Here is a 14,903-nt window from a genome sequence, read left to right as displayed (position 1 = left end):
ATTTATGCAAGTAATAAGAAAGTCGGATTTCCCATATTTTTGTAAGTTGTGTTGTGGTGCGTTGGCACTCCAACTCTGATGGACAAGGAGTTGTGTGTGTAAATTCACAGCAGTACCCATGGTTGGGAATATGTTTTATCCGTTTTGAGCCGAAGGGGCGTGTGGGGGGCCGTACTGCAGGCAACACCGATCACATCTGAGACAACCGTCTCCCATGCAGACCGAGACGGGACTGATGACGTCACGAACGCGAGCGGAAGTGCGCGCACTCACCAGGGCTCGCATTTGGCCCATAGCCAAAGTGAAGGCGGCCAATCAGAAGACTAGCCAAAAACTGGGACCTGACTGTGAGGGGCTACAAGCTCCAAGACCTTCTTTCCTAAAGGCGTGTCCAGACGAGCGGCATGCCCGTTAACAGGCACATTTGACGGTCAAATTGCCCGAGTGCTCGTCGAGCGAAATCACTAAGGCTGGAGCTTCGAACCAGCAAGACGCATGTTAGTATCGTGAACCCCCACATCAAGCTTCCCTCCCACATGCCACATTCCTTTTTCTTTAGACACAAAGCAATTATCATGATGTACAATATCTTCTTGACAATGCTAGTCGCCATGTTTGTCGTACCGCATCCCACACGCTATTCTGAATTCTGAATTCCTAGGAAAGACCACTCGCTTGCGCGGGATCGGTTTTTGTGGGAGGGGAAGAATGTCTGTAAGAAAATGAAAAGATAGTAGCGTATAAAAGAGGGCTATTGCCACCGGGCGAATTACCGAGCGATTTGGGGTAGTTGGTGGTTGTGGCTCGGGAGAAATGGACTGGGAGCTTGGACGGGGGCGCCGACGCCGGGATTAGGATTAGGATCACCAACAAAAGTTTAGAAAATGGTAGGAGGCGTAGTAGAAAAAAAGGTGGAAAAACAGAAAAATCTTTAGTGGGAGGTAAACTGAAATGAGAAGATGTAGTATAAGAGAAAGTTAAAAAGGAAGCGAATTTTAGTCGAAGAAAAAGTAAGTGTAGATGTTTGTGCGTGTGGCGTGGCTATGTACGTGAGTGGTGTGTGTGTGTGTATCTTACGGGAAGTGAGTAGAGTTCACTTCCCGTGTGTAGAGCGCGTTCCTGTTAAGCCACAGGTGGGGCCTGAGTAGCCAGTTTTTCCCCAGGTTGGGTTTGAGATCCTCTAGAGTTGATCCAGTGGCGGTGCGAGGGGGGGGGGGGGCAGGTGGGCGGGCGGTGTAAACCCGTCTACCGACGTCAACGAAGTGGTCGGCCGGCAGCAGCAAAGGTGATATATCTCCTCGCCACCACCGGCGAGCGTGTAGAGCGCGTTCCTGATAAGCCACAGGTGGGGCCTGAGTAGCCTGCTTTTCCCCAGGTTGGGTTTGAAGGTCAGTAGAATTGATTCAGTGGCGGTGCGAGGAGGGGGGGGGGGGCAGGCGGGCGGGTGCTGTATGATCTCTTTCCTTCCAATAACAACTCTGAAAACAGAGAATTACGCGATTGGGGATTGTGTGTAAAATGTCAGAAGTGTAAACTCGCTCACCAGCGTCAGCGAAGAGGCCAGCGTTAGGTTGTGGGCCAGTTAGACAGAGAGGTGTCCCAAATCTCTCCATCGACCAGCCCACAATCAGATTGAGGGTTCTGAGTGAGAGACGGCTTGGGCCTCTGCTAAGCCAACGAGCAAGTGTGCGTGTGCCTCTTTTCTTCCAAGCACTACTCTAAAAACAGAGAATAACGTGACTGGGGAAATATGTGTATTTGTCTTGGTGTAAACCCGCCGGCCGACGTCAACGAAGAAGTCAGCCTGTGCCAGACCGGCAGCAGCAAAGGAGATATATCTCCTCGCCACCACCGGCCGGCGAAGATTCCTGGGCGTTTGTTGAGAGAGCTGGAGTGCAGAGACGTCCGACCTCTAGGAGCGCTATTGGCATTGTCGGGTTGTGTGGACAACATTCACGGGAAGGCCCGGAAGAATTTGCCCACCAACCAGCTCCAGACTGCAGGCTCGCCACATTCTCGCCTGATTCAACAAATAAAGAGAAAAGACACTGCTTTGGTTTAATTCCTTGGTTGCCTTCCATACGAGAATAGCGTACGCAGCATTTCAGCGATTGGGAGTTGAATTGCATTAAATAGATGTAACACCCCTGAACAACACAGTATCGATTGTTTACTGGTGTACATTTATTTTCATGTACATATGTTATTATTGTAATTTATATACTTGGTTAGTGTTCACGCGTTTAACGCTTTTCAAGATTGTTTTTAAAGTAAAGTATTATTTCTGAGGATCATCTTTATGATTAGAAATATTGAGTCAAACGCTTGGATGTTGTGCACGAGTCCAACAAGTGATCCAAAACCGAGTAAAGTACTTATATACTGGGTATGCCACAAATGAATTCAATTTATGTGTACATTTGTATTCTTAAGTGCATTCTGTACGGTTAAAATCCACATTAGCCTCTGTGCCTTCTGGCTGATATGTTCAATGTGACTGAAATGTGCAATTCACTTACCTTAGCTCTATTTTTCCTTCTTGTTGTCGCTGGACACACTGACGTCACAGAACTACTCTCACTTAAACATATGTACACAATGAGTATATAGAAAGGATGATCTTATCTCAGCCATTAAACGAGCGTTCGACCTGCACAAATATTATCATTATTATTTCTAATTATTATTATCATTTATTATTTTTATTATTATTATTATTATTATTTTTCAATTATCATTTATTTCTAATTATTATTTCTAATTGGTTAAAGAAAATGGAGAAAAGTGGGAGGTGATCCAGTTGTTGTTTGGTGACGACACTGCGCTTGTAGCAGGATCAGAGGAGGGATTGAGGAAGGTGACAGAGTTTGAGAAGGTGTGTGAAAGAAGCTGAAGATAAATGTGGGTAAAAGTAAGGTGATGAGATGTACAAGGGGAGAGAGTGACAGCAGGCTAGAAGTGAGCATTAAGGGTGAAAGACTGGAGGAAGTGGATAGTTTTAGATACTTGGGTGCAAATGTGGCAGGAAAGGGAGGAGTGGGGGTGGAGGTAGAATGTAGATTGAGAGAAGCGAGTAAATGCCTTGTTGGATTGAAAAGTGTAATGAGAAATAGACATCTGGGAATGGATGCTAAGAGTTTATATGAAGGAGTGATTGTGCCAACAGCATTGTATGGGGCAGAAACATGGAACATGAGAGAGGAAGAGAGGAGTTTGAATGTGTTTGAGATTAAATGTCTGAGAAGTATGGTAGGGGTTACTAGGCTGGATAGAATGAGAAATGAGGTGAGGAGGAGAACAGAGGTGGAAAGGGAACTAGGAGATAGGGTTGATGAAAGAGTATTAGGATGGTTTGGACACATGGAAAGAATGAGTGAAGAAAGATTAGTAAAGGAAGTGTGGAAGGCAGAGGTGGAAGGAGTGAATATGAGGGGCCATCCTAGGATGAGATGGATGGATGAGGTGAAAGGGGCATTACTAAAGAGAGGAATGTCTGTGGAGGAAGGACGGGAGAGGACAGAAGATAGGGGTGAATGGAGAGGGGTTGTGTATAGATGATGCTGTGATGCATGAGGGGACGGTGAGGGGGGTCGCCGAATTTATGAAGCGGCCTTGCTGTGGACGTGCTGCGTCTTGCGTCACTGCTTCTGACCTAGGGCAGTGGACAGGATGCAGGGATAACCCATCATCCAAGAAGTGCCAAGGTAAGAAGGAGGGAGGAGGGGAGTGGAATATATAGGAAATGAAATGGGTGGGAGTGGTTTCTATGCCTTTTTCTTTTTGGCTACCCCCCATGTAGGGGGAAAAAGCCTTTGGTATATGTATGTATTTTTAATTCATTTATTTCATGTATATTTATTTATATATTTTTTAGGTTCGTAGGTACTTTGTTCTGAAACATAAGTTCCTCAGACAAACCAACTGTTGTGAACATTTCAGTAGTGATCACTTCTTTCCTTTACATATTTAACTTGAGAATTAAATTTTCTTAGGCTTGGTACAATGTGCACATCACTTATCTATAAATTAAAGAAAGGATCTCTTCCTTTGAATATTTTGAGCATTTGTAGTTGTTGTGGGTCAATTTCAGGTGTTTTTTATGGATGTGAGATTTTTTTCCTGACTCTGGCATGGGAGTTTTTAAAGGTTTTGATTGCCCCTTCCTTATCTTTGTTGAAATGATAATAATAAAAGATAATAATACATATATATCCAAAGGGCTTTTTCCCCCTTAGCCAAAGAAAATGGCATAAATCCACTCCCACCCATCACACTCCACCCCTCACTCTTTACTTGGCTCCTCTTTGATGATGGGTCATCTCTGCATCCAGCCCACTCCCCCTAGCTCAGAAACAATGCAGCAAGACACAGCACATCCACTGCAAAGTAGTCGGAGTAACACAAATCACATACCAATATATATTTCCATATAGATTATTTGCCATGTTAAACTTTATTTACCAGTTTTGGTAACACACAACAAGGTTGATGCTTGCTATGTATTAATCTTCAGTGAAATATTAGCATTGTCTGTACATTATTTGTATACAGCTTACCATTTTGGACCAGATTTTATATCTACTTCATTTACATCTTCCAGTAATCACTGATGCTGATGTATTTCTCTTCTGTTGTGGCAAATTTAATTGCTTTCAAAGGTTAATGATAAGTTAAATTAAATTTTATACTTTATTTTATTATACTGTCACAATATTGTATTTACATGCACAAATTCACATATTTTTTCCTTACAAAACTATCTTATATACAGTATCTTTCCCCATATGTACAATGAAACATTAAAATTCTCTCACCATATCCTAGTAAAAAAGAGGTCTTATAAAAGGGTGTATTATATAAAACAGCAAATATTGTAGAAACTAGTGCCAACAGCACTGTATAAGGCAGGAACATGGAACATAGAGAGGAAAAGAGTTTAAGTGTGTTTGAGATCAAATACCTGAGAAGTATGGTAGGGATTGCTAGGCTGACCAGAGTGAATAACGAGAATGGAGATAGAAAGGGAGTTGGGAGACAGGGCTGATGAAACAGTATTGGGATGGTTTGGCCATATGGAAAGAATGGAGTGAAGAAAGATTAGTAAAAGAAGTAAGGGAGGAATGAACATGAGGGGGCAACCAAGGATGAGATGGATGGATGGGGTAAAAGGGGCATTGGGAAAGAGGGAAATGTCTGTTAAGGAAGGAGGGGTGCAGACAGAAGATAGGGGTGAGTGGAGAATGGTTGTGTATGGATGATACAGTGATTCATGGGAGGGTATGGGTGGGGGATGGGGGGGTGGGGGAGTATGTGTGAATGATATTTTGGCACAGCCCAAAGGGATTTCTCCCAATCTTCTCCTTTTCGGCATGAGGGGAAGGAAAGGGGGATTACTTATTAAATGAAACGGCCTTGCTGTGGATGCGCTGTGTCTTGCTACACTGCCTCTGACCCAGTGCAGTGAGTGAGATGCAGGGATGACCCATCATCAAGGAGGAGCCATGAAAAGAGGGAGGGATGGTGAATGGGAGTGGAGTATGTGGGGATGAAATGGGTGGGAGTGGATTTATGCATTTGTCTTTGGCTACCTCCCTTGTATGGGGGAAAAAGCCATAGGTATATGCATCATTACTCAGTGAAGGAGAATGAGTAATACAGCAGTGATTTTATATTCTATAATGCAAGTGTTTGATGCAACAATCACTGTACCTCAGGCATCAGAGGCTGCACACAAGAATTTGACTCGTATGAAAGAGGTTAATATGGTTTGTGGGGATACCACTTTGGACTAATGCCACATATCACTCACCTACATTTACTCCTAGAGGATTTGTAGTAACAGGAGTGACATACAACTTGATGTTCATTTTATCATCATTCTCATAACATATAGATACATTTCCTACAGTGCTGGTATAATAACCACTCTCCGTATACGGTACTTCAGTGGTTGATGGAAAGATACCCCTTATGGAATATATTCCATCCTTTTTCATCACAAATGGTTTCTTTAAAGTAGAAACTCTATTGGTGACATATGATTCAGAACAACTTTCACTTGATTCATCATGTATATTCGCTAGGAGACCTGGGAAGTCAGATTCAATTTGGTAAACCATTATGTCCTCTGAAGTTGTCATTTCTGAACGTAAATTATATTCCTCATCAGCTTCACATACATACATGTCTTCACACTCCTCAACTTCATCTAAATCAACCCTTAAAATACCCTTCCTTCTCTGAATGGCTGAAGGGTTCAATGGTATTGACTCTGGTATGGTTGATATATCTTTACCCCGAATGCACTTCAAGATGTGAATACACTCTGTGTGACTAAAAATATCCGTATCAATAACCTTATCAATGAACTCGTCACTAGACATAGTCATAAACCGCACTTCTTTCAATAGGTCTTCAGTCTCCTTCCGTAGAGCACTATTGGAAGGTTCCTCTTCTCTCTGGTAAATCTGAGCTTTACCCCTAAAGTATGCAGTATAAAATAAGAAATTTGTATGTCATCATTCCTACTTATCTTGCAAAGTAAAGCAATAAAAATAATTACCATGATGTTATATGAAAGTAAGAGCACTCACCAAGTAATGATGGCATTTAATAAAACCATTTCTGATGACACCTCAAGGTCCTCCCTCTGCAGCAGATTTTTCATTGTTTCCTTCCTGAGCATAGACACACAATCAGCACCCATAACATCATCAGCTTTCTCAACCAATAACTGACCAACACAGGGAAAAAATAAATAAATAAATAAATAAATAATGTAAATAAAAAATAAATAAAATCACTGCAACCGAGATCTAAGACTGCAATACAGTTGGTTAAATATTTTTGCCTGTCACACTGTTCCATGGACAGCCCCCACTTTGTTCTAGAATTTTTTAAGACACTAGAGCAACGTTTCCAAACTTTTCTGAACTTAGCAACCCCTGTTGTCAGGCCTAAGCAGTCCAGCACCTCCAAACTAATATCTTATTACCGGTACTAGATGGATTAAGGACAGTGTATGTAGCCTAGGCATCACTTCCCAGTACCCAAAGTTGGTAAACGCTGCCCTAGTGCCAAGGTAATGTTCTCTTTTGCAACATAGTTATGACCTAGCTTTTCAAGTAAGGGTAGTGTGCTAGTGGCAGCAAGGAGTTGTACTGTGTTTATTTCTGTGAGCACTGTCTGTTTAAGGATTCAGGTGAGCTCAAGTGTGTAAACATAAGCAGAATTATAAATGAAGCCATACTATTAACTCTCATTCTATGTTTGCCCCAACGATTACAATTAAAGTTCTTTGTCCACAAAGCAAGAGTGCTACTTTAGCTGCTTGTAGCTCCACACTTTTGTCAAAGTTTCATTCATGAATAATATACTTTGTAATTAATATCCACATTCCTACCAAAACAGTTTTTCAAAAACTTAGGGCAGCTCATCAAAAATACATGACCTGGATACTATGGGAAGACTTGTTGGTACCTTCCATTATTGAAGCATTAAGTTAATTAATCTAAAAATATCTACAATAAAAAAAAATGTAGCTATAAGAGCATCAAGACTTTATCAAACATGAAACAAGTATCCCTGGTAATTAAAATGCTTGAACACCCTGACCAACAATTAAGAACTTAAATGAACTTCTTGTACTACTGGAAGGAAATGGCACAGTACTCACTTCATTACACTTGTTATTCATATTGAGGTCTTCATACAACAATGATGCTTCCAAAGCTACCAGAGTTTTTTCTTCTGTCAGGTTGGATATGATATACTGCAAAGGTACTTGATATCATGAATATAAATTCAATGAAATACAAATATACATACATATACCAAAGGTTTTTCCTCCTTACGAGAGAGGTAGCCATAAAACAAAAGCATAAAATCCACTCACACCCATTCCATCCCCTCATACTCCACTCCCATCCAACTCCCTCTTATCTTGGCTCCTCCTGGATGACAGGTTATTCCTGCATCTCGCCCACTGCCCTGGGTCAGAACCAGTGTCACAAGACACAGCACATCCACAGCAAGGCTACTTTATTAAATCAGCTACACCCCTCTCCTTCCCCTCATGCAGAAATGGAGAAGATGGGGAGAAATCCCTTCAGGCTGCATCAATTTATTTTTCACACATATTCCCTCATCCCCCATCCACTCCCTTTCATGCATCACAGCATTATCCATACACAACTATTCTCCATTCACCCCTATCTTCTGTCTTTCCCGTCCTTCCTCAACAGACATTCCCCTTTTTCCCAATGCCCCTTTTACCCCATCCATCCATCTCATCCTTGGTCACCCCCTCATGTTCACTCCTTCAACCTCTGCCTTCCACACCTCTTTTACTAATCTTTCTTCACTCATTCTTTCCATGTGTCCCAACCATCCCAATACTTTCATCAACCCTATCTCCCAACTCCCTTTCCATCCCCATTCTCCTTCTCACCTCATTTTTCATTCTATTCAGCCTAGTAACCCAATCATACTACTCAGGTACCTCATCTCGAGCACATTCAAACTCCTCTTTTCTGTTCCATGTTTCTGCTCCATAGTATACTATTGGCACAATCACTCCTTCATACAATCTCCTCTTAGCATCCATTCTCAAATGTCTATTTCTCATTTCACTTTTTAATCCCCCAAGGCATTTACTTGCTTCTCTCAATCTACATTCTACCTCCACCTCCACTCCCTTTCCCACCACATTTCCACCCAAGTATCTAAAACTATCCACTTCCTCCAGTCTCTCTCCCTTAATACTCACTTCCAGTCCACTACCACCTTCTCCCCCCCCCACACCCCATCACCCCACCCCTATCCACATTTACCTTCAAACTCCCTCTATTCCACACCCTCCCAAATTCCATCACCAACTTCCTCAATCCCTCCTTCGACCCTGCCACAATGAAGAACTGGGAATATAATTTCAACAGAAAAAAAAAAAAAAATGTAAGAACTATATATCTGTTATGAAATCAATAGAGACCTATAATAAAAAAGGGACAAGTGGGTAATGTATGAGTGAACGGTGAATGTATGTCTTGGTCTGATCACCCACTTATACAGGGTAAAGTCTTTTTTAGTACATGTAAGCAATCAATATTCTGCTATCATATTCATCATTTATAGCAGGAGTTTCCAACCAGTGTGACACTATCCCCAAGGGAACCCGGGAAGAATTGCTGGGAAGAAGGGTTGCAAAGCCTTGCTTAATTCAAGTGACTTGGAGCAATACTTCTATAGCTTATTATATTGCAATCATTTCAATCATTATCATAATTGCTCCATTATATGGGGGAACCCTCCTCCTTATCCACTCGAAAGAACCCAGTAGATAAGAACATCCTTGCAGGACATATCACTCTTCTTTAAATTACAAAAATTTCAATAACAGTGAGACTACAAAAGGCATTTCCCTGATGGGTAAAAAATCAACTACATTAAATTAACTATGCTCTCATTACACCAATAGCAAAATCTTCCTACCTCTGAACAAATCCTTCTGGCAACATCAAGCTGGTACTTGTGGGCTGCAGCGTATACCTCAAGAGCCTCATCTATAGACCCTAGATCCATTCTGTCCTTGTACATGTAGTCCAGAAGTCTATGGATTGCCTTCGGGGAGTCTTCATACAAAGTGAGCTCCTTTTCCACAGCAATAGAGCCTGTGAGCATGGTCTCAAAAACAGGGGAACTCATGATGAGCACCAGCCTGTGGACCTGCATATTGTAAAATAATGATACAAGACAAGTTTGACACTTTTTCTTCTTTATTCCCTTAAAAAAAAATAGTAATAATAATAATAAAAGGAAAATAAATAAAACTTACCTTGAATTTTTCATCATACTCTGGAAGGACAATTTCAAGATCAGTATGTTCACCTGTTGAATACAAATACTGTAAGCGCTCTGTGACATTTTGTAGTGACAACTGCCATCCTCCAGCCTGACATCTTGGTTTAACTGTGGTAACTGCTGACTCATCCATGTCTGTTTAAACCATAAAAACATATGTTCAAATGTAAAAGCACATTAAACTCAAGGTTATGCAACCATTCCTTTATCATATTCTCAAGTAGATTTAGAATTTTTGTCAGAAATAATCACCACTTCTGGACAATATTGAAACAAAGTATGCCCAGGTCTCTTCATCCAACACTCATCAACTGCCACTTGGGCAGACATTTGGCCCCTGGACATAAACCCATTGCGGGCAGTGGCCCAGGACATAAAACGCCCCCAATTCCTAGTGGCGGATGGTGAGTGTTGAATTAATAGACCTAGGTGCATCTGGTAGAGTCAACATTGAAACAAAAATGTAGATTCATAGAGGTGGTATAGGAGAGATTCAAGAAGTGTAGCAGAATGGAGGGACTGTAGACATTAAATTTGTAATTTGTTTTTATTATTTTCTTTAATTGTAAATGAATGGTACATGACCCTGGTCTATAGCAATGTTACACAGGTCCCTAAAGTATTTATTGCACAAAATTTAATCAGTCAATACCACATTTGAGGTCAAGTGGGTTTACAATAAATTACTCATGACCCTAACAGACTGGTGACAAAATGAACGTTTACAATATCTTACTATTACATGTCTTCATAATTTTCTCACAGCATACAACCACTCACTGTCATTACATGGTACAATGTATTTACCTAATTGTAATATACCACCTCTGCCTTCCACACTTCTTTTACTAATCTTTCTTCACTCATTCCCATACTCTTTCATTAACCCTATCTCCCAACTCATTTTCAATAAAATAAAATGGGTATTGATGATCTGCTGGTATAGGATGAATGGATTAAATACCATAGTAAATAACTAAAAGACTGCATGAAAGATTTAATGAATTACATCTTTTCATACAGATATTTGTGAGCTAAGCTACAAGAAAATATACTCCAGGCCAATGACATTAATGAATTTAAGACAACTGCTCCAACCCTATATATTAAAACTGGATATATACAAGAACTAGGTGCAACTTGGTAAACAAATACACTGGAAAGTAACATGCCAATGTTAAAGAATGGAGTGAAGAAGAGGACCTGATTTCTTTAAATTAAAGAAGGGGTGGACAAGGTGACAAGATAGAGATACTTATGAAGGAAATAAAAACATGGATGACTAGAAGGAAACTCAATTTAAATGAGGATAAAACAGAAGTAGTGATTGTTGTATCAAATAATAAACTAAAGCATTACACAAATCTTAAATATATCACTACAAATAGAACTCTCATTACCCTTTATAAAAGTGTAAAATATCTGGGTGTTATCCTTGATGGAGTTTGAAAAAAAAAAGAAAAAAAATTATAATAATAATATGATAAAATCTACAAACTATCACATATGCAATATTCCCTTCATAAAAGTAGTACCTTGATAGCAAAAGCACTCTGTAAGAAATAAAACTTTCCATACAAATGCATTAATTGGAATCGCTATAGAGAAGATGTAACACACCTGGAACCATACACCCAGTGCATCCAAACAAAAATACATGCACACCACGAGCATAGCTCCCCTTCCCGCAAAATACAACTAGGTAAATACCCAGATCACTTAACAAGCTCTTATGACAAACTAAATTCAATACTTTACCAAATACCTCTAGAAAAATCCTTCAATAGAATTAAAAATAATACTGGCATATTTGAGTTCAGGACGCCATCAACCTTTAGGACAGTACCAATACAATATAAGCCAACCCACAGAATCAAACCACACAGAAGACACTGAACACCTTATCCTACACTAGCATCCCTTATCAAAAATATAATATTTCTTCCCTGAGTTATGGTCCTCCCTGGTAGATGCTACCAGTTACCTTGGATTTGTGGCCCTCCCAAATCTCAGACCTGGGGTAGTGGAGGTACATACTAAAAGTCGGCGGCATTCAGAAATCTCATGAAAGGTCAATTCTATGCTTCTAACCTAACCTACCACCTTCAAAGAAAACAAATAAATTACATAAACATATGCCTCTCAACTGCCCCCAATATGTCTCTGACTTCTAGTGTATGCTGGCAGTGGATTGAACTGAGATATAATTCCTTCAGTACAACTCCCTTCCTTACACACACCAAATATCTTCCATTTAAGACGCTACTTACTTTCGGTATACTTTCGGTAATTTTGTCTGTTAATGACACGGCTGAAGTCAGCTTACGCATGTTCCAAGTTGTCCTTGGTTCTGTACTGCTTCTGGCAGGGTGTTGTGGTGGCTGTAGGGGTATCCTGGTATCGGTGGATGGTCTGGTAACCCATCCAGCCATTTGTCCAGCTTTCTCTTGAAACACTCCGGGCTAGTATCTTTCTGGTCCCAGAGATCTCTTGGGAGGCAGTTGAAAAAACGAGGTCCATTGTGAGTGAAAGAGTTGTGTTTTATTGTCTTCACTCTTTGTATGGAGCCTACAGTACCCATTATGTAGCATAGTCTTCCCTTTCTCGGATGGTAGTTTGGCACTATTCCCACATTAGGTACTCTGCCCTCCAGGATTTTCCACACATAGATGATTATATAGCGTTCCCTTCTCCTCTGCAGAGAGTACAGTTTTAACTGGCTCAGTCTATCCCAGTAGTTTAGGTGCTGTACTCCCTGAATTTTTACAGTGAAGGAACGCTGGATAGCCTCTAGGTTGGCTATTTCTTGTATTTTGTATGGGGACCATAGCTGGCAGCAGTACTCGAGCCTTGGGACTACCAGACACTTCCATAGGGTCTTTAGGCACTGCCCATCTCTAGAATTAAAAGTTCTAAGCACCCACCCACTCAAGTTTCTTCCTGCTTCTATTATTTTATTTATGTGGTGTGAGAAAGTTGCATCGTCGCTCATGAATACCCCAAGGTCTTTGACATGCTCTTTTTCTGTGATGAGCTGGTTGTTGTACTTGTAGTTTGTGGAGTTTTTAAGGTCTTCATTTCTCCCATAGCGTACAAGTTCAAATTTCTCACCATTCAATGCCATGTTGTTTGATGCTGCCCAAATTTGTATTTCATTGAGGTCCTTTTGTGTATTTTCCGCATCTTCTGGGCATGTTATCTGCCTTTTCAGCCTGGTGTCATCGGCCAAAATGTATCTACTTCATACAAAAGAAAATCCCATTTAACCACCCCTCCCATCCACACCTTGTTGATGACACGTGTCACGTCAAACCAATTCCTCTCCACATCACTAGACTAAAAATATTAATAATAATAAAACAAAGTACACCACTTCCAAAGCAGGGCCAGGGCCCGATAGACTGAACTTGTCCATTACAGTTCATCAACAGGTGATATTTGTTCTTATCTATTTAGAATAATTTGAATCATATGAGAACATCTCTTCAGGCCATGTCATCCTTTTATTCATTCATAATATCCCTTCATTCACTACTACTACGTTTCCTTCGTTCCAGTAGGTGGGATCAGCAAAATTAAGATCATTTGATTAGATGATTAGAATAACATGAAACGGGATCCTGCATTTCTTAAGGCCGGTTTTCCAATTTACAGAATTTAACATTTCATTTTACCTTTACAATCCGCTTCAATGTTCAAGCTGATTATTTAAACACACAAAAGGCAACTTAATGAATCGGTAAGTATCTTCGCTCCGTCAACAAATCAAACGATGTCTTAATACCTTTCAAACCATGCACCTTTTTACAGACGAAGAAAACTGGCATATGGACTAACAAAGAATGGATTTTATCAGGGATAACTATAGCAAACCAAAGCCATGTACCTAATGCTTAGAATATACAGATCCATAATTAAAAAATTCATCATTTCATAAATGTTTATTATTGAAAGTTTGTTTCCAAAATAACAAGGAAGAATGTGGGTAGCGTTTATCTGTATGTACTGAATTAGAAATCACTCGTGGGCGGGAAGTAGGGTGTGTGTGTACGTATAAGGTCACAGTATTACCCATAGATCGGTTATATATAAGCACTGAGTTCTCTTCTGGGAGGGAAATAGCTGTCGGTCATAATTCCAACACGTGATTCAAGACCATGGTGAATCACAGGAAATGGGGCTTTATTGGCCAAGAATTCAATGGGTGCACAACAGCAACAATCTGAGAGGTCACAGCCTGAAAGTAGTACGGACTGACCACCAGAGAAGAACCGTGAAGGGAAATTGCTTTGCTATTAACCATTGACAAGTAGAATACTCTTCCAGAACAATGACAGCACTTACGTTTGCTGCGTTAAAAGTGAGCAACAACAGACATTTGGGTAGGAATTAAAACTTGGGTAATCAGTCTACCGGATAGGACAGACATATGCACCTTATTTACACTCTGAAAAGACGCAGAATGCGGGGTGATCTAATAGAGGTGTTCAAGTATATCAAAGCCTATAAGTAGGGTGATGCAATTAGGGCAGGACTCGCAGTAATATATTTAAATTGGACAAATTTAGATTTAAGAAGGAAATAAGCAAGAACTGATTTACCGATAAAGAGATCAACGAATGGAATACACTTAGTAATCGTGTAGTGAGCGCTGAAACTATCGATTGTTTTAAGAAAAGGTTACGACGACTTGATCCATGGATGTTACCACTGTCACGATCCGTGTACTCGTACTGTTGCCTTCACTGGTCCCATTTCACCACTCTGTTGTCGTCGCTATATGGACCAACTTTTTTGTATTTTCACTTTATATCACGTCTCTCACTTTCTACTTTCTTTTCACCATTGTCTTTATGTGTTATAGTCACTCGCAATATTTCTCTGTAGAAAGCCCCTTTGCTTCCGATCAACCGACTTGTTCCGTTACTCTGTATAAGGGAGGGGAATTAAACGGAACTTCATTTTTCTTTCGTTTCTCCCCGAATGATATTACACTTTAGTTCTGGAGTTACACCAAGGGACTCCTGAATCTGAATCTGAATCTC

The 14,903-nt window shown here is 40.5% G+C and overlaps 2 protein-coding genes across 5 annotated transcripts; both read right to left on the bottom strand.

Annotated features, from left to right (window-relative positions):
• Positions 1-4,675: 4,675 nt before the first annotated feature.
• Positions 4,676-14,903, bottom strand: LOC143037606 (BTB/POZ domain-containing protein 6-A-like). 4 transcript variants are annotated; one of them, XM_076206088.1, is made up of 6 exons: positions 14,460-14,903; positions 9,833-9,993; positions 9,490-9,723; positions 7,676-7,771; positions 6,594-6,733; positions 4,676-6,480 (listed from the first exon to the last, which is right to left on the bottom strand). In XM_076206088.1, the coding sequence occupies exons 2-6, from the start codon at positions 9,989-9,991 to the stop codon at positions 5,802-5,804; spliced, it is 1,308 nt and encodes a 435-aa protein (XP_076062203.1). In that variant the 5' UTR covers positions 9,992-9,993; positions 14,460-14,903; the 3' UTR covers positions 4,676-5,801. The 4 variants fall into 4 exon arrangements, with proteins under 4 accessions (XP_076062203.1, XP_076062202.1, XP_076062204.1 ...); XM_076206087.1 differs by lacking the exon at positions 14,460-14,903 and adding an exon at positions 13,533-14,200; XM_076206089.1 differs by lacking the exon at positions 14,460-14,903 and adding an exon at positions 12,129-12,253.
• Positions 12,176-12,982, bottom strand: LOC143037393 (uncharacterized). The gene has a single exon (XM_076205531.1). It carries the CDS (start codon positions 12,980-12,982, stop codon positions 12,176-12,178), a length of 807 nt encoding a protein of 268 aa, XP_076061646.1.

Source organism: Oratosquilla oratoria, chromosome 22 (assembly GCF_046742065.1).
Source record: "Oratosquilla oratoria isolate Oo_2021 chromosome 22, ASM4674206v1, whole genome shotgun sequence".
Taxonomy (NCBI): domain Eukaryota; kingdom Metazoa; phylum Arthropoda; class Malacostraca; order Stomatopoda; family Squillidae; genus Oratosquilla; species Oratosquilla oratoria.
The sequence above is the reverse complement of the archived record's forward strand: the minus strand, read 5'-3'. Positions and strand labels throughout refer to the sequence as shown.

Bases quoted from the DNA above. Each gene is read 5' to 3' on its own strand.
- LOC143037393 (XM_076205531.1), bottom strand. From the start codon at position 12,982: ATGGCATTGAATGGTGAGAAATTTGAACTTGTACGCTATGGGAGAAAT.
- LOC143037606 (XM_076206088.1), bottom strand. From the start codon at position 9,991: ATGGATGAGTCAGCAGTTACCACAGTTAAACCAAGATGTCAGGCTGGA. The intron at 6,734-7,675 runs GTGAGTACTGTG...TGTGTTGGTCAG, and splicing joins TGAATAACAAGTGTAATGAA to TTATTGGTTGAGAAAGCTGA. The intron at 6,481-6,593 runs GTGAGTGCTCTT...TGCATACTTTAG, and splicing joins TTAAATGCCATCATTACTTG to GGGTAAAGCTCAGATTTACC.